The sequence below is a fragment of the Schistocerca gregaria genome, chromosome 4, assembly GCF_023897955.1.
Source record: "Schistocerca gregaria isolate iqSchGreg1 chromosome 4, iqSchGreg1.2, whole genome shotgun sequence".
NCBI lineage: Eukaryota > Metazoa > Arthropoda > Insecta > Orthoptera > Acrididae > Schistocerca > Schistocerca gregaria.
The window spans coordinates 34,831,522-34,856,057 of NC_064923.1; the positions used below are offsets into that span (position 1 = coordinate 34,831,522).

The 24,536-nt window shown below is 42.7% G+C and overlaps 1 protein-coding gene across 1 annotated transcript in view; it reads right to left on the minus strand.

The window, feature by feature from the left end:
- Nucleotides 1-1,965: 1,965 nt before the first annotated feature.
- The window catches only part of LOC126267275 (uncharacterized), a 28,913-nt gene continuing 6,342 nt past the window's right edge, over nt 1,966-24,536 (minus strand). The window contains exons 2-4 of the mRNA XM_049972343.1: nt 15,656-15,861; nt 6,042-6,188; nt 1,966-2,412 (exon numbers count right to left, since the gene is read on the minus strand). Of these exons, the coding sequence (XP_049828300.1) occupies nt 2,323-2,412; nt 6,042-6,188; nt 15,656-15,861 (443 nt within the window). The 3' untranslated portion in view covers nt 1,966-2,322. The remainder of the gene's footprint in view (nt 2,413-6,041; nt 6,189-15,655; nt 15,862-24,536) is intronic.

Genomic DNA, 24,536 nt, shown 5'->3' on the forward strand with positions numbered 1-24,536 from the left:
TGTCATTTCAAATAATTCCAGGTTTAGGTTACAGATGGTGTACAAGTGCTAAGAAAAGGACAGTAGGGTATTTGTACACAGTAGGCACTGTTTGTGCCTGTGACATTTACAATTGTTGTCACTATGTTTTCCACTGATGTAGCAAACGTTTCCTTAAAATTATACATACGAAATCATATCACTAGTACTAGGAAATACATCACTGGTGGCAGTGAAATTCTCAATCAGTGACCAGTTTAACTGTATATCCCTGGATAAAATTACTGTGGACCTGGAACAAATCTGCAGTAATGTTTACTGAGTATGGTACTTTATTCCTAAATAATTTTCCATTTGCATAATCCAGCCTACGTGCTAAGCAGTGGTGACAAAAAGTATTATACTTTTCTTAATAAATAAAAAGATACATTGAGATAAAATCATTTATTTATCCCAGCTTGTACGGTGTTGAGGCAGGCAGACTGGTGTGCAACTCCAGGTTGCAGGTACTCTGCGGGATTCAGCTTCCTCTAGTGCTCCTGCTTTCTGGAGTCCCACATCCAGCTTCAGCCTTCTGCTCTCTCACAACCTTGTACACAGGGCAATGATCACAGCCCCTACGACTGGGTTGTCATCCACCTCCGTTGCTGGTGATCTCTCGCATGTCACTCTTGCCACCATTGCCCACTACTGAAGCAATGCTTCCAATGTATCATATACATGACCTCGGTCAGCCAATAAGCTAACCACGATTTAACAGTGTGCCACCACTTAAAACCTGTACATGTTTGAACGTGTGCATGTATCGTGGCATCATCATGCAGGTCGATAATTGCAAGAAGCAGCACAGCGTGTTTCAAAATAATTTAACTCAATGTACCAATTAATTATGGATGTTGCCACATCAGTGTTTCATACCAATGTTTAATCTAGATAACAAATTTATTTCAGCTTATAACGTTTCACCAATTTCATCTTAATCTGTGCAAGCAAAAATAGAAATACAATGATGATCCTCCAACAATTAGTAGCAAAATATTTACATTTATGAAAGGATATATATACCACAATGGATGCCTTATGTGTTATATATTACGTCAGGAATATTATTTTTCTGTAGCGTCACACCAATAACCATGCAAAAGTTTCACTTTGAGAAAGACGGAACATATAACATTTAACAGTGAAAAAATCAAAGCGAACACGTACAGAGATATTTTACGAAAACCGAAAACATAATTAAATATAGAGGACCGATATTAAGCAGGATATTTGCAGAATAGAATGTTATTTCTTTTTCTTTTAGTTCATTATATATAGTCTTCTAGTTACAAGTACAACAAATGTCTCAGTAATGACAGGGAAAATTACTGAGGCCAAATGGGAAGGTGACTAGATAACAAAGATAGAGAAATGGAAATTTATCACATTAGTGCAGAGCTCACATGCCATATTCTTTAAATACAGAACTAGGGACTTAAATTCAGATGTGAAAATAAATTTGTGTACAATTTAAACAATCTGTTAGAGAGAAATATTGCTATATGCGGTAGTTTTACAAAAAAGAGAACAGTTCAACACAGAATTAAGGCACAATTGTGAACACTTACAATGAAATAGGGTTCATTTCATTTTGATGTGTTAGCACTGTATTGGTTTCCATATACTAGGTTTATATTTTTGTACATATGGACATAATGTGATTAGATCCTTTATTACATTCACAAATTTCTTTTTTCTTGTTGCCATAGAACTAAGTGACCATGGTTGCCAAAACAAATATATATTACAAAAAGCTTCAACAAACTTGCTAACAAGGATGAACATTGAATGTATGTAACTGCTACTCATATTACTGCACTCACCTCCAAGTGGAACATTTTATCCTACACTAAGACTTTTATCTTACGTTATTCAAATATTTGTGTGTCATTATTTATAAGAGAAATAATGTCATTATTGGAAGAATGTGAGTAAAGCAATGGATTAACTGAAGTTGTAAAAGAACTTTATTTCCTATAACAAGTAGTAATGTGCAACACATTAATATACATTCCACTCAAAACACTTGTCTCAGTGATCAATAGGATTCACTAAGCTGCTTGGAATCAGTAAGAAAATATAAAAATTGAAAAATGTGTACTAAAATTAGGAGTTGCATTGTTTGGCATTGCAGATGGATAAAAGCTCCATCTGGTATTAAATAAGACATAAAATTATATATCACAGGACATTTTCAGAGATCGACAGTGACACTCGTTTGCTTAAAATGGAAGGAAGTAATGAGTGAGGAGATGTTGAGATGCTCCTCAGATGTAGCAGTCTGATACAAGGAGGCACTGTTTATATGTGTATGACGAGAACCTCGTACTCGGGGCAAGCAATCTCTGCCCCACCGTATGAGATGTAGCAGACACCGTGGCTTGGGTGTACCTGCAAAACAACGTGAACAATGCAATTCCTGCAACACTGTCATGCATTCTTGATGAAATATGTGGCTTACAGATTTTAGGTTTATCTTTCTGCTTTCCAGAATCATACATCCTCCATGACTTTTTGTTGTAGTTACTTTAAAACCCTCAGTAGACACTATTTTGCACTGGCTGACTTAATGTTTAGTAGTCATCTGAATTAGTGAGGGAAGACCACATATATTTCAAAAACAAACAACATAACTTGTGGTCTAGGAGTAGCGTCCTTGAATATTAACCAAAGCATCCTGGGTTCAAACCTAGCCACTACAAAAAGTTTCAATAAAAGCATTAGAAGCTACCCTTGTTCTGCCAATGGTCTTGTGAAAAAGCATGCAGCAGTAAACAGAGGTTAAGGGCACTCTTGCCCTAAGCGTGGGAAACTGACCCTAAAAAGTGTATGCTTAACAGCATGATGATGCAGAAGACAATGGAAGGAAACCACTACATTAAAGACACCATAATGTGTATCCACAGGACATGTGGCCTGTAACTGAAAATGTGTCATGATGATCCCTCCACCAGCAAAAGATTCTGGATTAGTACCCCAATTGGATAATTGGGAGCAGACTGCAGATGGAATACTTGATGAGAGGATAACAGTCTATATGTTGGAGCCTGGAATATCAGAAGTTTGAATGAGGGAGGGAAGCTAGAAAAACCGAGAAGTGAAATGCGAAGCAGGGCAGAGAATGAGTTACTGCAAACAATGCAGTGACAGGTTGTTCTCATCAGAAATGAAAACCATCACCAACAACAACAGTTCAGGTGTACATGCCAACAGATGATAAAGCGGTAGTGAAAATATATGAAAATATTGAATGGATAGTCCAGTACACAAAATAACTATTAGGTTTAAGGGATTAAAATGTGCTTTTAGGGGAAGATGTACAATAAAGGCTTATGGGAGAACATAGGATTGGTTGAAAGAATGAGAGAGGAACAAGACTAATTGAGTTCTGCAATAAATTTCAGTTCATAATAATGAATACTCTGTTCAAGAATCACAAGGTTAAGAGGTGGGCCTATACATGGAAAAGTTACGGAGACATGGGAAACTTGCAGTTGAATTACATCAAGGTCAGACAAAGATTCTGCAATCAAATATTGGATTGTAAGTATACTCTAATCATAGTATGATGAAAAGTAGACTAATTTTTAAGAGAATCATATGGAAGAATCTGTGTGTAAGGAAGTGGGATACTGAAGTACCAAGGAATAATGAGATAGATGGATACTGTGATACTGAATATCACAGTAGACACTTCAGTTAAATAGTAGTGGACATCTCTAAAATGAGCAACCACAGATCTTGGAAAGACAAACATGGGTGTACAAAGGTAACTGTGAAAAAACCTTGGATAAACAAAGATATACTTTAAATGTTAGATGAAAGATGGAAGTAAAAAATGTTCACAGATACAGGTATATTAGATTGTAAATTACTTATGAATTAAATAAATAGGAAGTGCAGGTAAGCCAAGGTGAAACAGAAAAGAGCTGTCCGTTGCAGCTGATCGGTTCTAGGCTCCTCAGTCTGGAACCGTGCATCCGCTATGGTGACAGGTTCGAATCCTGCCTCAGGCATGGATGTGTGTGATGTTCTTAGGTCAGTTAGGTTTAAGTAGTTTTAAGTTCTAGGGGACTGATGACCTCAAATATGAAGTCCCATACTGCTCAGTGCCATTTAAGCCATTAAAAAAAGACAATATCATTGAAATGACTACATTCATACTGAAAAGTCAAAACAACCTTCAGTGAAATTAAATGCATGGATGGCAACATTAAGAATGATCATAAATTCCACTGCTAATGCTAGGGAGATGATAAGTGGAAAGACTACATGGAAGGAATAAGATGTAGAGCATAAAAACTGAAGAGGAAGACAGAGATTGGGAGACATCCAACAAATGATTGGGAACATAGGATGCAAGTGCTACTATGAGATGAGTAGGTTGGCACAAGAGAGAAATTCCTGGTGGGCTGCATGCAACCAGTCAGAAGGATGGCTCCAAGAAAATCCAAAAACCTATAAACCAGTGCCACTGCATATCATACTGACCTTGGCAGCCTTTCACCATTCACTTTTCTGCTGACTAGCTGCTTGGAAAGTGGAGTGAAACTACCATCTTCAGATCATTACTACCAGTGAAATCAAGCTGTTGATAACACATTATAACTGCTTAATATTTGAAATTGTCTCAACAAAAAATCATAAAAGATCTAATATTAATTAGAAAGAAGTCTGTAAAATAAAACTATCCCAATTGAATGGAGAGTGGCATTAATTCACCCACTGTACAAGTAATATGATAAACAAGATTTATTCCTTTTGTAAACTGCTCATATTATGAAAAACTCTAAATTTTTACAAAATTAGGAAAGATGAACAAGTAGCAGTTTTGTGGATTAATAATAAGGTGGATCTGGCAAGGACTAATCTTTCTCAGGGCAATATTCAATTTTAAACCCATAACTTGTCACCAGTTACTAAATGCAAAGGACATGTACTATCATTTAACTGTGTTGACTTATTTGTGGTGATTATTATGGCTATCTACTTAGGTGACTCATTTCATAGTTAGCTAAAACAGCTCATAAAATACATCTTATGTTTCACAGTTTTCCATGGTACCATTATTTACGAATTCCAGCTTAACATAATAATATTTATTATTATTTTTGAAGAACAAAAAAGCTTAAAAATAAAGTAAGAATCTACATGGAAACATTAAATATCTGGTTTGTTGGAAAGAAACACTTGGACATATGGGATAAAAGGGGTCACAGAATCTCAACGTGACTAAAATCCTATGATAGCCTCATCAGATCCTAAGTAGAATAGAATAAGAAAGTGAGCACTACCTGAACAGGAACTCACAAGGACTTATCCAGAAACTCAAAGATACCTGACAATAATTTCACCCATTCCTCTTCCAATCAGGTTTACACTATCAGAAATTGGTGAAGTCATGTCTCTAGCAAGACTGAGTTACATAATGAACACACTAATGCATGATCAACTAGACAACAAGTGTCAGACCTGTAAAAGTCTGTCTGCTTTCAGGCAAGACACAGCCTACTCAGTCATTCACCCATTTGTTCAGTGTGCAAACATACAGATTCACGAGCTAAAAAGGAAGAGGAGTTACCAATAATGACAGAAAGTATATAAAATACTCTGGCTCTGAGCCCACTCAAGTGATTACGAGTCTACGAGCTTTGAGCTGAGTGCTCTTCAGGCGCTGTCGTGTGCTGACAGTTGCTGCCCTCTCCATTGCAGGAGTGTTGAATGTTGCCTATACAGTGACACACAAACATTGTTGATGTCACACCCAGTACTTGGGCTACACAAGGTCAGAAACCACATGGCAGTCAGTCACCACATGAGAACAGCTGACAAGCATCCAGATGAAAGAGCACGGATGTATAACCACTTGCTTGAGACGACTTTATTCAGCTGTACTGCCTGAGACCACTGATAGAGGGCTTTCTATGTAATTTTATGAGACAAAGTTTTCCGTACTAGGAACGAGGTGGTCGGACCTCCAAGAGACAGGCATGTTAGAGCTCAGAAGCTTGTTCACTCACCTTGCCAGGCACCAGCAAGCCGTCGAAGCAGGCCCTGCCCACAAAGAGTGGCTCGCTGCCGGCAGCACCAGCCTCCAGTGCCTCAATGGGCACACAGCCACCCCGCGTCGCAACCCACCGACCCTCACCCCCCACCACCACCAGCACCTGCCGACAGAGATAGCACACAAACTCACACCAAATTATCTAACGTGGAACCAGAATAAACAGTCCCCATGACTGCAAACAAAATGACACGGTTTCAAAAAGTGCATTGTACTTGAATTTTTTTCGAAACATTTAGGCTCTGAGCACTATGGGACTTAACATCTATGGTCATTAGTCCCCTAGAACTTAGAGCTACTTAAACCTAACTAATCTAAGGACATCACAAACATCCATGCCCGAGGCAGGATTCGAACCTGCGACCGTAGCAGTTGCGCGGTTCCGGACTGAGCGCTTAGAACTGCTAGACCACCATGGCCTGCTCAAAATGTAGATTCACACACCTAACACGTGCGGTGTTGTCAAACAGGAGTGCTGGCCAGTGGTATGCAATGTAGGATATTTGTCACATAGTGATCTAATGTGTCACAATAGTCCACTCATAAGAATACGGAGGTGTACAGTGCTTTTTATTGTCTCCTCCACCTCTCCCTCCTTGATCTCATACATAACCACAACAGTGTTAGCATACTGGCCAGGTCCACAGTTTGCGTTGCATTATAACATTCATATTAATGATAATAAACAACCTGCCACTTCAACAAAAAGGATTCACAGTGTGACAAGCCACTGTAGGAATTTTATGTAAATTTAAGAAAGATGCTGTAGACATTAGCAGTGTAATATTATTCTTCGTACAGAGGCGAGTTGTGCAGGTGTCAGCTGGGTTTGCATGAGATGGGCTTCTAGTCTGTCCACAACCAATACACATCTCTTTTGCTACAACTGCTAACGTATAAGATGGAGTATCCTCCAAGTTTGGATCTTGGCAACAGTTTTTGACCACTCATACAGTTACTCATGCAGCACCTTCAAAAGACTGGCTCTGGAAGAGGATTTTTGCATGATGTCAGCGGGAAAATTTCAGAAGACTATAACGTAAATAATATGGATGATAGGTCATACCAGGAACCAATAACAAGGGGGACAATGAGGCTAGCAGGAGAGGCAGCTGAATCAATAAGAAGGTTGAGCGCTGAACAGATCTCTTCAGTTACACTCAACTCGAGGATTTATAGGGAACAGTCGTGGAGCCCCATGCAGAAAAGACCACTACTTTGCATCCAGAAGTACACTGGGGAAAGATGGTGCCTTGTGGCAGCTCTGATTTTCAGTGCGAAGTGTAGTGATTTGGTGCAGGCATGTAGTACCCTACATTGTCAGCCAAGCGTTGTGTTGTAGAGGCAACAACAGACCAGAATAAAATTCGTTCAATGAAACTAGTTGGGAGATTAACACAGACCATAAGAAATTCGTTGTTTACCAATCAAGCCAACCAACTAAGAGTTTGACTGAGTACAATGAAATAGCAAAATGGATCAAATCTATGGTGTATGTCTCATGGCCATTTACATAGCTCTTTGTTTCAGTTGTTTGTAGCCACTTACGTATTATCGTTTGAGAAAGGTGGTGAAAACCAGTGAACCATTTACATCAAGTAAGCACTTGTACCTGGAGATCTAGGATTTTGTCTTTCTCAGTCCACACTTGTACAATAAGGTCATACCTTTGATAGAGAATCTAATTATACAAGTTGCATAATGCCTGCAGATATTAGGAAAGTGAATGTATCTATGTATGTTCCACATCTGTTCCTAAGCCACTTGATTGACTTCAACCTAACTTGATACATATACATACATTGTATCAAAGACCCAGTCCCTTTGTCTGTTCAGAGATATCACTAACCGCCCAAAGATATGAACAACCATGCATGACTAGCGCCTATTAGATGGAGGGGGTCCGACAGCCGATCAGTTGCAGTGATTCCACCAGGAAGGAGGTACACGGCTCATCTTGTCTGCAGTTCAACCATGCCTAGACGGTCAGTACCGCAGTTCGTTCGCGCCTGGATTGTCACTTTGTGCTGGGAAGGGCTCTCAACAAGGGAAGTGTCCAGGTGTCTCTGAGTGAACCAAAGAGATGTTCGGACATGAAGGAGATACAAAGAGACAGGAGCTGTCGATGACATGCCTTGCTCAGGTTGCCCCAGGGCTACTACTGCAGTGGATGACCGCTACCTGCGGATTATGGCTCGGAGGCGCCCTGACAGCAACGCAACCATATTGAATATTTCTTTTTGTGCAAACGCAGGACGTTCTGTTATGACTCAAACTATGCACATGATGAGCAGCTTCACTCCCGACGTCCATGGTGAGATCCATCTCTGCAACCACAATATCATGAAGTGCAGTACAGATGAGCCCAACTTCATGCTGAATGCAACGCTCAGGATTGGCATCACATTCTCTTCACCGATGAGTGTCGTATCTGCCTTCAACCAGGCAATCGTCGGAGACAAGCACGTTGACGAGGCATTCGTATTCATGGACGAAAATTCGCGCCCCCATCGTGCACATCTTTTGAATGATTTCCTTCAGGATAACAACATCGCTCGAATAGAGGGGCCAGACATGAATCCTATCAAACATGCCTGGGGTGGATTCAAAAGGGCTGTTTGTGGACGATGTGACCAACCTACCACTCTGAGGGATCTACGCCAAATCGCCATTGATGGCTGGGACAATCTGAACTGACAGTGTCCTGATGAACTTGTGTATCATATGCCACAACGAATACAAGCATGCGTCAATGCAAGAGGATTTTCACTGGTTATTAGAGGTACCAGTGTGTACAGCAATCTGGACTACCACCTCTGAAGGTCTCGCTGTATGGTGGTACAAGATGCAATGTGTGGCTTTCATGACCAATAAAATGGGCGGAAATGATGTTTATGTTCATCTCTATTCCAATTTTCTGTACAGGTTTTGGAACTCTCGGAACCGAGATGATGAAAAACTTTTTTTGATGTTTATATTACTTAACGTCAGAAAAACCGCTGGGTCAGTAAGAACCACTTACCTCTCAACGGGATGGGGGTTAAAAGGTACCATAGCTCACAATGTGCAAACAGTCAGATTACATTCATCCAGTATTTGACAATGAGAGCACTTAGTGCTGAAACGCACTTTACACGTACTTTCAAACATTTATGAGACTTTTGTTCTGTCATACCACCATCCCGCCCTCCCCCCTCCCTGCCCCCTTCCATAAAATAATGAAAGGAAAAAAGCTCATAGCTTACTATACTTTCTCATGCGATAAAACTATGGCACCAGACATGACCTTTTAATGTACCAGTTCTTCGCTAACTACTGTATTTGCAACACATTTTGCAGACGGAGCTCACAAATAGTAGGGAATGTATTGGGGCAAAGCCTTTTCGGAGCCACTCTGAATTGTTGCCAGATGTATCCAAGTTGGCGGAGAAGACGTCATCCAAGATGGCGGTGTGTAAACTTAGCAACAGTGCATGACATCATCCAAGATGACAGGATGGCTGATGTTGGTGCGAAGATAGGTCAATTGGGCAACCTCCACTAACCTAACCAACCTCCCCTCCCCTTCCCCATAAAAATGGCAGGACGTTCAAATTCCAACAGGATAATGCATCACACCACATTCATCCTTACTAACTTAAGAAAATGGCAGGAAAATAGTTCAATAGGGCTACCCCCACTACCCTAAGTCATCCAACTGCCACCTCGTCCTATGAACTGCCGCCGAGTTTGAATTTTCGCTGTGAATAGGTCAATGATGATATGTGATCTACCCATCTAATTTTCAATATTCATCTGTAGCACCACATTTCGAAAGCTTCTATTCTCTTCTTGTCCAAACTATTTATCGTCCATGTTTCACTTACATACACGGCTACACTCCATGCAATTACTTTCAGAAACGACTTCCTGACACTTAAATCTATACTCAATGTTAACAAATTTCTCTTCTCCAGAAACGCTTTCCTTGCCATTGCCATTCTACATTTTATATCCTCTCTACTTCGACCATCATCAGTTATTTTACTCCCTAAATAGCAAAACTCCTTTACTACTTTAAGTGTCTCATTTCCTAATCTAATTCCCTCAGCGTCACCCAACTTAATTCGACTACATTCCATTATCCTCGTTTTGCTTTTGTTGATGTTCATCTTATATCCTCCTTTCAAGACACTATCCATTCCGTTCAACTGCTCTTCCAAGTCCTTTGCTGTCTCTGGCAGAATTACGATGTCATCGGCGAACCGCAAAGTTTTTATTTCTTCTCCATGGATTTTGATACCTACTCCGAATTTTTCTTTTGTTTCCTTCACTGCTTGCTCAATATACAGATTGAATAACATCGGGGAGAGGCTACAACCCTATCTCACTCCCTTCCCAACCACTGCTTCCCTTTCATGCCCCTCGACTCTTAAAACTGCCATCTGGTTTCTGTACAAATTGTAAATAGCCTTTCGCTCCCTGTATTTTAACCCTGCCAACTTCAGAATTTAAAAGAGAGTATTCCAGTCTACATTGTCAAAAGCTTTCTCCAAGTCTACAAATGCTAGAAATGTAGGTTTGCCTTTCCTTAATCTAGCTTCTAAGATAAGTCGCAGAGTCAGTATTGCCTCACGTGTTCCAATATTTCTACGGAATCCAAACTGATCTTCCCCGAGGTCGACTTCTACCAGGTTTTAACTTCGTCTGTAAAGAATTCGCGTTAGTATTTTGCATGTGATTTATGAAATTGATAGTTCGGTAATTTTCACATCTGTCAACACCTGCTTTCTTTGGGATTGGAATTATTATATTCCTCTTGAAGTCTGATGATATTTCGCCTGTTTCATACATCTTGCTCACCAGATGATAGAGTTTTGTCAGGACTGGCTCTCCCAAAGCTATCAGTAGCTCTAATGGAATGTTGTCTACTCCCGGGCCTTGTTTCGACTCAGATCTGTCAAACTATTCACGCACTATTGTATCTCCCATTTCATCTTCATCTACATCCTCTTCCATTTCCATAATAGTATCCTCAAGAACTTTGCTCCTGTATAGACCCTCTATATACTCCTTCCACCTTTCTGCTTTCCCTTCTCTGCTTAGAACTGGGTTTCCATCTGAACTCATGATATTTATAGACGTGGTTCTCTTTTCTCCAAATATCTCTAATTTTCCTGCAGGCAGTATCTATCTTGCCCCTAGTGAGATAAACCTCTACATCCTTACATTTGTCCTCTAGCCATCCCTGCTTAGCCATTTTGCTCTTCCTGTCGATCTCATTTTTGAGAGGATTGTACTCCTTTTTGTCTGCTTCATTTACTGCATTTTTATACTATCTCCTTTCATCGATTAAATTCAATATTTCTTCTGTTACCCAAGGATTTCTACTAGCCCTCGTCTTTTTACCTACTTGATCCTCTGCTGCCTTCACTACTTCGTCTCTCAAAGCTACCCATTCTTCTTCTACTGTATTTCTTTCCCCCATTCCTGTCAATTGTTCCCTTTTGCTCTCCCTGAAACTCTCTACAACCTCTGGTTCTGTCGTTTTATCCAGGTCCCATCTCCTTAAATTCCCACCTTTTTTCAGTTTCTCCAGTTTTAATCCTCAGTTCATATCCAATAGATTGTGGCCGGAGTCCACATCTGCACCTGGAATTGTCTTACAATTTAAAACCTGGTTCCTAAATCTCTGTCTTACCATTATATAATCTGAAACCTGTTAGTATCTCCAGCCTTCTTCCATGTATACAACCTTCTTACATGATTATTGAACCAAGTGTTAGCTGTGATTAAGTTGTGCTCTGTGCAAAATTCTATCAGGCGGCTTCCTCTTTCATATCTTAGCCCCATTCCATATGCACCTACTGCGTTTCCTTCTCTCCCTTTTCCCACTACCGAATTCCAGTCACCCATGACTATTAAATTTTCGCCTCCCTTCACTATCTGAATAATTTCTTTTATCTCATCATCTGCAGAACTAGTTGGCATATAAACTTTTACTACTGTAGTAGGTGTGGGCTTCGTGTCTATCTTGGCTACAATAATGCGTTCACTATGCTGTTTGTAGTAGCTTACCTGCATTCCTATTTTTCTATTCATTATGAAACCGACTCCTGCATTGCCCTATTTGACTTTGTATTTATAACCCTGTAGTCACCTGACCAGATGTGTTGTTCCTCCTACCACGTTGTTCCTCCTGCCACCGAATTTCACTAATTCTCACTATATCTAACTTTAACCTATCCATTTCTCTCTTTAAATTTTCTAACCTACCTGCTCGATTAAGGGATCTGACATTCCACGCTCCGATCCGTAGAACGCCAGTTTTCTTTCTCCTTATAACGACGTGCTCCTGAGTAGTCCCCTCCCGGAGATCCGAATGGGGGACCATTTTACCTCTAGAATATTTTACCCAAGAGGACGTCATCATCATTTAACCATACAGTAAAGCTGCATGCCGTCGGGAAAAATTACGGCTGTAGTTTCCCCTTGCTTTCAGCCGTTCGCAGTACCAGCACAGCAAGGCCGTTTTCGTTATTGTTACACAAGGCCAGATCAGTCAACCATCCAGACTGTTGCCCCTGCAACTACTGAAAAGGCTGCTGCCACTCTTCAGGAGCCACACGTTTGTCTGGCCTCTCATCAGATACCCCTCCGTTGTGGTTGCACCTACGGTACGGCTATCTGTATCGCTGAGGCACTCCTATCTTACTAAAATAATTTCAATAGAGACCTGCAAACTCCTCCTAAATAATGCAGCACAGTAATGTGTGGACACGTTCAGTACCCGTAAACTGTCAAAATAATGCTTGGCACAGCCTATAGACCTGCACACAAACAATGTAGGAAGACACTGTCCGCCTCCCACCTGTTCATTGGACCGCACAGGAGGCTACTGCACACGCTCCCAGAAGTCAGGATTCACCGATACACCCTGCAAAGTGAGGCACAGATGCTCGTTAGTGACCCACACACATGAGGCAGCACAACATTCCTTTCATACTTGGTACTTGAGAAATCCCTCTCGTAATATGTGATCACCTCGGCGCCGTTGATGACGTGACCAGACAGGAGCGTGACTAATTTACAGAGCACAGATGACGGGCCACACGTGCCTGTTTTCCCCACTACACTCCCCCCACCTGTCCGGTGAAGAGCCAATTGCCAAGTGGTGCTGCAGAAGTCCGTTCCAGAACAGCACAGGCTGCTCCCTCCCTAGTGACTAACTGACCATCTGTGACGTGTGGCTGACAGGTCACCGCACGTAGCTACATACCATCGCAAGTGCCTCTAGCAATGTTCTCAGTGTTATACTTAAACCACATGGCTATCTAAAATAATGATTGGCTCTTATCGAATTTACCCACCAAATTATTGATGCCACCTGTATCGAAGCACCATTCACCTTTTCTTTCATCAGCAGATGAGACTTTCAGCAGTAAAATTATCATGCACAGATCGCTAAATTGCATTGACAGTTGAACTCGCCAAGTTGTCTACAGATCATCAAATACATACGAGACTCACAAGAATATTGGAAAGCAGGAACACGTTTACCAATATAACTACAATGAAATATTACGATTGCTTTTACAGTCTGACACAGCTCGATGTACAGGTAATGTCTCCTCTTGACGGCTGTGCTTCTGGAACGAATCTCAGTATATACAGCACACATAATTTTCCGTGTAAAATGTCTCTCTCATATCCTCGTGGTTATCGATGTGCTGAATCTATACATCCCTCACGATAGGACCCACAGTCATCTTCTCTAGTCATGCCACAACATAAACCACAATAACTTTACAATGCAATACATACACATTTTTACACAACATAAGCCACAGTAACTTTATAATGCAATATATACACATTTTACACATACAGTGCAGTTATCTTTTACATCTGTACAGCATCCAAAAAAATTATGGTATGCCTACATCAACACTGGCTATATGTCACGATTCTCCTCAGTCCTAGGGAAGCACCGCTGCCTTTTCTTTCTTTCTACAGACGTGACTTTCTGTGGCAAAAACTATTTTACACAGACCGTCATATTGCATCGACAACTAAACCTTGGAAAGTGCGATGCACATTGTGAAATACGGAAAGACTGTTACTCAATAACACGGCTATGCCACTGATTACAGGAGGTTGAATATTAGAGTGAGAAACCGATCTTCAATCGTGCAATATATCACTGCGTAACATGTCAGTGTAGTAAACATACAATTCATATCCTCCGGCATACAAAATCATCCCTTTTACATCAGAAAGCCGTCAGTGGATTCAAGTCACTCTCAGAACTGTTGTGCAAAGACTGGCTCGTTCCTCCCACCTCCCCCGCTCCCCTCTCGGTACAAACATGTTACTGTTTCTGTTCCAGACCTGTCTGCTTGCTGGCGTTTCTGCACTGATCTCCAGACTCTGTGATTACAAGAACACATGTAGTTTCGCATGGGTTGCCATAATATCGTACCATTTTCGTAGAATTTCTAGATATCAAGAACATAGCAATAGAGCGTGCTTAACAGTATTGCTCCCGCTACATAATTTCGAAGATACGGACTGGAAACTATTGAAATTTCCTGGCCGATTAAAACTGTGTGCCGGACCGAGACCCGAACTCGGGACCTCTGCCTTTCGCAGGCAAGTGCTCCACCACCTGAGCCACCCTAGCATGCCTGACGCCTCGTCCTCACAGTTTTAATTGCACCAGTACCTCGTCTCCTACCTTCCAAAGGTTTGGAAGGTAACAGCGAATACCTGTTACAAGGAGCCGACCGGGTGGCCAAGCGGTTCTAGGCGCTACAGTCTGGAACCGTGCGATCGCTACGGTCACAGGTTCGAATCCTGCCTCGGGCATGGATATGTGTGATGTCCTTAGGTTAGTTATGTTTAATTAGATCTAAGTTCTAGGGGACTGATGACCTCAGAAGTAAAGTCTCATAGTGCTCAGAGCCATTTGAACCATTTTTTTTTTTCTTACAAGGAAACAGATAAACTTGTAGCAGCAGTGTGCGACATGTGAAATATATTATTTATTTTTATGCCTTATTAATTAGAGATCTGTCTAGTCCCTGAAAATTAACAAAGACTTCGAAATTTTGGTAACAACTATCAAATTAATTTTGCGTGGCTCTCTTTCTTTGTAATGGGAAGTGGCCATTATAGCCGCTGTGGGAGCGCCCTTGGCGTCGTATTCTCTCAAAAGGTCAGTCCGTCACAGAGTCACACTTCACACATCCATTCTGGCTAAGATCAGTTCCTAAGTTGGCCATCTAGTCTCGACCTTTTGGTTTCGACATAACATTCGCGTTCGTCTTCATCAACACTGTGAGCGAATAAACTATCCCAGGAGACATTTCGTGCGCCTTATGACAGGCCAGCCGCCTCAGGGAGTGACGATGCAAGTCTGGTTGCCTACTTTAAGGGTCCGTGCCAGTTTGACCACGAGCAAGAACTCTGTGACGCCGACTGGGAGGTTGCCCACGGTGACGGGACGATTAGAGGCGAATCTCTGTCAGATGGTACGAAGGGAGACGGCATCTGTAGGTGTAGAGAAGTGTTGTCCGGCAGGCAGCTCACCTCGTACTCTAGCTTGACGTGCTCGGCGCCACCCCAGGGCACGTAGGCGCAGCCGTCGCGGGGCGCCAGCCTGCCTGGCACCAGGTCGCCCTCGTGCCGGCTGCGGCACACATACAGCTCCCAGCCGGCCGCGTCGACGCCGGCCGCGACGGCGCCCTCCTCCGCGTAGCCCAGCGTCTGCTCCACCCACAGGTAGTGCTTGCCCTCTGCGACACGAGCACACAGGTCCTGCGTCAGTGCTGCAGATTGATCCCGGCCTTAGCGTAGTGACACGGTACAAGCTGTCAAAATTATACAGGAGGTACATCTCGGTGCGCTGTAAACAAAAGTCTAATGAAATGCCTTTGTATCACTTCTTTATTTTTCAATTTCTAAGAGATCGATATTTGTAGGATTGGTAGTAGATGCATTTCTGTTTACAGTGTGAGCTGACGGCACCCGAGCCTGCTTGTGCATCACCGACATCGACGCGGCATACAGAGTAAGGTAAGGGACGAACCAGAGCAATGTAAACATTGAAAGTATACACCGACGTGCCGGCCGGAGTGGCCGTGCGTTTCTAGTAGTCGCTACAGTCTGGAGCCGCGTGACCGCTATGGTCGCAGGTTCGAATCCTGCCTCGGGCATGGATGTGTGTGATGTCCTTAGGTTAGTTAGGTTTAAGTAGTTCTAAGTTCTAGGGGACTGATGACCTCAGAAGTTACGTCCCATACTGCTCTGAGCCATTTGAACCATTTGATTTCAGTTCGACGGCCTTACGGCACGTTAGTGACATTTCCTGTATGTCCGCATAATTCCACTCTACTGCTCGACATCGGAGCGATCGTCTGCCTGCATAGGTAACCACTCACCACCCGTCATCCAGGTATTGCGTCCTGCGGAGTGCAGGAAGATGTTCTGAGCTGACCTGTGCGAGGCCTCGCGTTGTCATGGAGAAGTTCAAAAAATGGCTCAAATGGCCCTGAGCACTATGGGACTTTTCAGTGGTCATCAGTCCCCTAGAACTGAGAACTACGTAAACCTAACTAAGCTAAGGACATCACACACATCCATGCCCGAGGCAGGATCCGAACCTGCGACCGTAGCGGTCGCGCGGTTCCAGACTGTAGCGCCTAGAACCGCTCGGCCAATCGGGCCGGCAGGAGAAGTTCGTTCGCATTTTCGTGGTGAAGAACACGCTGAAGTCGTTTCTTCACTTTCCTGAGGATAGCACACTATACTCCACAGTTGATCGGTGCACCATCAGGAAGGGCATCAAACAGAATAACCCCTTCAGGGTCCCAGAAACTTTGAACTTCGGAGGAGAGGTAGCGTTGCGAGACTCCACGGATTGCTGTTTCGTTTCCGGTTCTAAATGATGTACCCACGTTTCATCGCCTGTGACGATGTTCGATAAAAAATTGCCACGATCAGGCTCGTAACACGTAATAAATTCCGCACAGATGTTCCTTTGTTGTTCTCTAGGCGTCGGCGAACATAGTGGGCACACACTTTTTAGTACTCTAGCTGGTGGACGGCAGGAGCACTATCAACAGAGGCGTCGAGTTGTGCAGCGGATGTTTGATTGTGACCTACCGATCACCTCGAATGAGAGTGTCTGCACGTTCCAGCACTGCAGAAGCACGGCCAGGCGCCGCGAGGGAGGTCCGACAGGTTGCGCGACCTTGTTGCGGAAATGACAGACGCCTCGCCCAACGACTCGTCATGCTTTTGTTCACTACCAGGTCTCCGTAGACATTCTGCAAGAAACTACGTATATCTGTGACACGCTGGTTTTCCGCCAAAAGAAACTCAATGACATCCCTCAGCTTGGAACGTAACTCCATTACAGACGCCATTTTGAAGACTACGTACAGCGCCGCCACCTATCTGAACTTGATGAAACTATAGAGTCTGAAGTGGGAATATTCCACGATGTCTCACAACAAACTCAGCATTTTTTCAAACGAAACTGGCCGCGAAAAAATATGTGTCGCATTACTTACTGAAACGTATACAGCATCTGACTCATTGCCGCACCAAGGCAACAAAAGTACCATCCTATGTGCATAAACCCCCCATGAACCATGGACCTTGCCGTTGGTGGGGAGGCTTGCGTGCCTCAGCGATACAGATGGCCGTACCGTAGGTACAACCACAACGGAGGGGTATCTGTTGAGAGGCCAGACAAACGTGTGGTTCCTGAAGAGGGGCAGCAGCCTTTTCAGTAGTTGCAGGGGCAACACTCTGGATGATTGACTGATCTGGCCTTGCAACATTAACCAAAACGGCCTTGCTGTGCTGGTACTGCGAACGGCTGAAAGCAAGGGGAAACTACAGCCGTAATTTTTCCCGAGGACATGCAGCTTTACTGTATGATTAAATGATGATGGCATCCTCTTGGGTAAAATATTCCGGAGGTAAAATAGTCCCCCATTCGGATCTCCGGGCGGGGACTACTCAGGAGGATGTCGTTATCAGGAGAAAGAAAACTGGCGTTCTACGGATCGGAGCGTGGAATGTCAGATCCCTTAATCGGGCAGGTAGGTTAGAAAATTTAAAAAGGGAAATGGATAGGTTAAAGTTAGATATAGTGGGAATTAGTGAAGTTCGGTGGCAGGAGGAACAAGACTTCTGGTCAGGTGACTACAGGGTTATAAACACAAAATCAAATAGGGGTAATGCAGGAGTAGGTTTAATAATGAATAGGAAAATAGGAATGCGGGTAAGCTACTACAAACAGCATAGTGAACGCATTATTGTGGCCAAGATAGATACGAAGCCCACACCTACTACAGTAGTACAAGTTTATATGCCAACTAGCTCTGCAGATGATGAAGAAATTGAAGAAATGTACGATGAAATAAAAGAAATTATTCAGATAGTGAAGGGAGACGAAAATTTAATAGTAATGGGTGACTGGAATTCGAGTGTAGGAAAAGGGAGAGAAGGAAACATAGTAGGTGAATATGGATTGGGGCTAAGAAATGAAAGAGGAAGCCGCCTAATAGAATTTTGCACAGAGCACAACTTAATCATAGCTAACACTTGGTTTAAGAATCATGAAAGAAGGTTGTATACGTGGAAGAACCCTGGAGATACTAAAAGGTATCAGATAGATTATATAATGGTAAGACAGAGATTTAGGAACCAGGTTTTAAGTTGTAAGACATTTCCAGGGGCAGATGTGGACTCTGACCACAATCTATTGGTTATGACCTGTAGATTAAAACTGAAGAAACTGCAAAAATGTGGGAAATTAAGGAGATGGGACCTGGATAAACTGAAAGAACCAGAAGTTGTACAGAGTTTCAGAGAGAGCATAAGGGAACAATTGACAGGAATAGGGGAAAGAAATACAGTAGAAGAAGAATGGGTAGCTCTGAGGGATGTAGTAGTGAAGGCAGCAGAGGATAAAGTAGGTACAAAGACGAGGGCTGCTAGAAATCCTTGGGTAACAGAAGAAATATTGAATTTAATTGATGAAAGGAGAAAATATAAAAATGCAGTAAATGAAGCAGGCAAAAAGGAATACAAACGTCTCAAAAATGAGATCGACAGGAAGTGCAAAATGGCTAAACAGGGATGGCTAGAGGACAAATGTAAGGATGTAGAAGCTTATCTCACTAGGGGTAAGATAGATACTGCCTACAGGAAAATTAAAGAGACCTTTGGAGAGAAGAGAACCACGTGTATGAATATCAAGAGCTCAGATGGCAGCCCAGTTCTAAGCAAAGAAGGGAAGGCAGAAAGGTGGAAGGAGTATATAGAAGGTTTATACAAGGGCGATGTACTTGAGGACAATATTATGGAAATAGAAGAGGATGTAGATGAAGACGAAATGGGAGATACGATACTGCGTGAAGAGTTTGACAGAGCACTGAAAGACCTGAGTCGAAACAAGGCCCCCGGAGTAGACAACATTCCATTAGAACTACTGACGGCCTTGGGAGAGCCAGTCATGACAAAACTCTACCAGCTGGTGAGCAAGATGTATGAGACAGGCGAAATACCCTCAGACTTCAAGAAGAATATAATAATTCCAATCCCAAAGAAAGCAGGTGCTGACAGATGTGAAAATTACCGAACTATCAGTTTAATAAGCCACGGCTGCAAAATACTAACGCGAATACTTTACAGACGAATGGAAAAACTGGTAGATGCAGACCTCGGGGAGGATCAGTTTGGATTCCGTCGAAATGTTGGAACACGTGAGGCAATACTGACCTTACGACTTATCTTAGAAGAAAGATTAAGAAAAGGCAAACCTACGTTTCTAGCATTTGTAGACTTAGAGAAAGCTTTTGACAATGTTGACTGGAGTACTCTTTTTCAAATTCTAAAGGTGGCAGGGGTAAAATACAGGGAGCGAAAGGCTATTTATAATTTGTACAGAAACCAGATGGCAGTAATAAGAGTCGAGGGGCATGAAAGGGAAGCAGTGGTTGGGAAAGGAGTGAGACAGGGTTGTAGCCTCTCCCCGATGTTATTCAATCTGTATATTGAGCAAGCAGTAAAGGAAACAAAAGAAAAATTTGGAGTAGGTATTAAAATTCATGGAGACGAAGTAAAAACCTTGAGGTTCGCCGATGACATTGTAATTCTGTCAGAGACGGCAAAGGACTTGGAAGAGCAGTTGAACGGAATGGACAGTGTCTTGAAAGGAGGATATAAGATGAACATTAACAAAAGCAAAACGCGGATAATGGAATGTAGTCAAATTAAATCGGGTGATGCTGAGGGAATTAGATTAGGAAATGAGACACTTAAAGTAGTAAAGGAGTTTTGCTATTTAGGAAGTAAAATAACTGATGATGGTCGAAGTAGAGAGGATATAAAATGTAAACTGGCAATGGCAAGGAAAGCGTTTCTGAAGAAGAGAAATTTGTTAACATCGAATATAGATTTATGTATCAGGAAGTCGTTTCTGAAAGTATTTGTTTGGAGTGTAGCCATGTATGGAAGTGAAACATGGACGATAACTAGTTTGGACAAGAAGAGAATAGAAGCTTTCGAAATGTGGTGCTACAGAAGAATACTGAAGATAAGGTGGATAGATCACGTAACTAATGAGGAGGTATTGAATAGGATTGGGGAGAAGAGAAGTTTGTGGCACAGCTTGACTAGAAGAAGGGATCGGTTGGTAGGACATGTTTTGAGGCATCAAGGGATCACAAATTTAGCATTGGAGGGCAGCGTGGAGGGTAAAAATCGTAGAGGGAGACCGAGAGATGAGTACACTAAGCAGATTCAGAAGGATGTAGGTTGCAGTAGGTACTGGGGGATGAAGCAGCTTGCACAGGATAGACTAGCATGGAGAGCTGCATCAAACCAGTCTCAGGACTGAAGACAACAACAACAACATGTGCATAAAACAAAATTTGTGAGCACATTCAGGATTTCTTGATAGGAAGGACATATCATGCATCCCCCAGGTGTACGGTTTGGGACCCTTTCGGTTAACGTCGTATATTGATCACCAGACAGAAAATATTAACAGCAACTTCAGACAGATGATGCATTTAAGAGTAATGAAATACTGTCTGAATATGCACTTATCCTTATAAGACTACAAAGTGGTATGCAGAATGGCAGCTTGCTTCAAATGTTCAGAGAAGTAAATTTGGGCACTAACTCACAAGATGTAACACGACCACTGGATTCTTGTAATTATTTATATTTATGATAAGCGAAGTTCAGAAATCAAATATCAATAACCCAAAGTAGTTCGATAAAATTCTTAAACATTCACGAGACAACTGACTTTAAAGTTTTCCTAGCAGCTGCAGTTCACTATAGCTGAAGTGATTTTTCAGCGGTCCACATGGCTATGTAGTAAAATAATCGCCTAACATCTGCGATAACTAAATACCTTTAAATCACTGAAACAAGAAATAACTTTCCTCGGGCCACGTGGCTCAATAGTGGAACGCTCATCTGTCACTTTGGTGGACTGAGCTTGATTTCTGGCCGCTACAATTTTTTACAGAAAGAGGAATGCTTGGCAAACATTTCCATAAAAAATGAGAAAAACCGTCTGCGTAAGACACGTTTAATCGCTAGATCGAGTCTCATTCCGGTCTTTCTTTTCAGTTTTTTCGTTCACATCGAATACCTACGTTATTGAGATATAAAATCATCAAATATGTGCTAATTAACACATATCTGCTATTTCGTAATGAAAAACGCACGTTTTCTTACTTCTAATTACAGGCCTGCATCTCGTGGTCGTGCGGTAGCGTTCTCGCTTCCCGCGCCCGGGTTCGATTCCCAGGGGGGTCAGGGATTTTCTCTGCCTCGTGATGGCTGGGTGTTGTGTGTTGTCCTTAGGTTAGTTAGGTTTAAGTAGTTCTAACTTCTAGGGGACTGATAGTGCTCAGAGCCATTTGAATCATTTTTACAGAAATATTGAGCCATGCTGCCTCTACAGCTGCCGGCAGTTGCGGTGCCGGATTCTGTGCATGAACTGACCTCTCCATTATGTCCCACATGTGTTCACTGGAATTCATGTCACGCGATCGGGTAGCCACATCACTCGCTCGAACAGTCAAGAATGTTCTTCTACCTAATCCCGAACAACTGTGTCTTCCATAAGAATTGCATCACTGTTTGGGGACAAGAAGTCCATGAATGGCTGCAAGTAGCCATACATAATCATTTCCAGTCAATGGACCAGAGGACCCAGTCTATTCCGTTAAACACAGGCCACACCGTTATGGAGCCACCATCAGCTTGCACCGTGCCTTGATGACCACCTGGCTCTATGGCTTCGCGGGCTCTGTGTCACTCTCGAACCCTGACCAACTGAAATCGGAACTCATCAGACCAGGCCACCATTTTACATTCGTCTAGGGTACAACCAATATGGTCACGAGCCCAAGAGAGGCTCTGCAGAGGAAGCCGTGCTGTCAGCAAAGGCACTCGCTTCGGTCGTCCGCTGCCATCACCCATTAATGCCAAATTTCGCTGCACTGTCCTAATAGATACGTCGTCATACGGCCCACATTACTTTCTGTGGTTATTTTACACAGTGTTGCTTGCTGTTAGCACTGATAACTCTACGCAAACGCCTCAGCTCACGGTCACTAAGTGAAGGCGGTCGGTCACTGAGTTGCCGGTGGTCAGAGGTTGTTGTTGTTGTTGTTGTTGTTGTCTTCAGTCCTGAGACTGGTTTGATGCAGCTCTCCATGCTACTCTATCCTGTGCAAGCTTATTCATCTCTGAGTAACTTCTGCAACCTACATCCTTCTGAATCTGCTTCGCGTATTCATCTCTTGGTCTCCCTCAACGATTTTTACCCTCGACGCTTCCCTCCAATACTAAATTGGTCATCCCTTGATGCCTCAGAACATGTCCTACCAACCGATCCCTTCTTCTTGTCAAGTTGTGCCACAAACTCCTCTTCTCCCCAATTCTATTCAGTACCTCATTAGTTATGTGATCTACCCATCTAACCTTCAGCATTCTTCTGTAGCACCACATTTCTAAAGTTTCTATTCTCTTCTTGTCTAAACTTTTTATTGTCCATGTTTCACTTCAATACATGAGAGGTAATGCCTAAAATTTGGTTTTCTCGGCACACTCGGAATACTGAATTCCCTAAAGATTTTCGAAACGAAATGACCAAAGGATGCAGCTGCAACTACCATTTCACATTCAAAATCTATTAATTCTCGTCGTACATCCGTAATGACGTCAGATACCTTTTCAGATGTATTACCTGAACGCAAATGACAATCCTTTTATATCTGCCGGCGGATGTGGCCGCGAGCTTCTAGGCCCTTCAGTCTGGAACAGCGCGACGCTACGGTCGCAGGTTCGACTCCTTGCTTGGGCATGGATGTATGTGATGTCCTCAGGTTAGTTAGGCTTAAGTAGTTCTAAGTTCTATGGGACCGATGACCTCATATGTTAAGTCCCATAGTGCTCACAGCCATTTGAACCATTCTATATCTTAACCATCATCAGACCCATGGCTTCCTTAAGATGGTAGGCGGAGCTCTCCTCAGCTGCTACGAAGTCAACTGATCTAAATGGTGTGATCAAGACTGAACTTAAGTCAAAATATAATAATCTATTGATCACTGTATTCCAAAAATGTTTACCAAAATCGAGTGGAACAACGGAGGAAAACTAGTCTCTGCAGCCGTGTCAGCTACATTACTGTTTTCACTCATCCACTGTGCTGAGTGGTTTCACTCAATGCGAGGCAACCGACTGAAACAAGTCTCACCGGCCGTAGTGGCCGAGCGGTTCTAGGCGCTACAGTCTGGAACCGCGCGACCGCTACGGTCGCAGGTTCGAATCCTGACTCGGGTATGGATGTGTGTGATGTCCTTAGGTTAATCAGGTTTAAGTAGTTCTAAGGGACTGGTGACCTCAGAAGTTAAGTCTCATAGTGCTCAGAGTCATTTGAGAAATTTTTGAAACAAGTCTCATTAGGTTGCGTCCGTTATATGAATGAATGTTTTCACTCACGGACCAGGTTTGAGTGGTTTCATTTATTGCGAGAGAACAGACTAACTGAAGTTTCTGTCGGTTGCGGCCGTTGTGTGAATGTTTTCACTTAGTCTCTGGGTCTGAGTGATTTTTGCTAACACACACTCTTCACCTTTTTCCGTGGGGTTTTTGGGGTGGCCTCCGCGTGACGTCACCGCCGTAGCCTCCTGTGGCAGCCGGTTTGCGCGCACCACCACACACGAGTTTCGAGGTAGCTGAGTAAGAGGAGGATCGCGTCTGCATTAAATTTGCGAGAAACTCAAGAAAACCTTTACGGAGACACACCAAATGTTTAAAAATGGCCGGACGGAAGTTAAAGATGATCTTCATTCGGGACGCCCTTCGACATCCACCGACGATGTTCGTGTCAGGTACTTCAGACTTCAACGAAACTGTGCGTGCC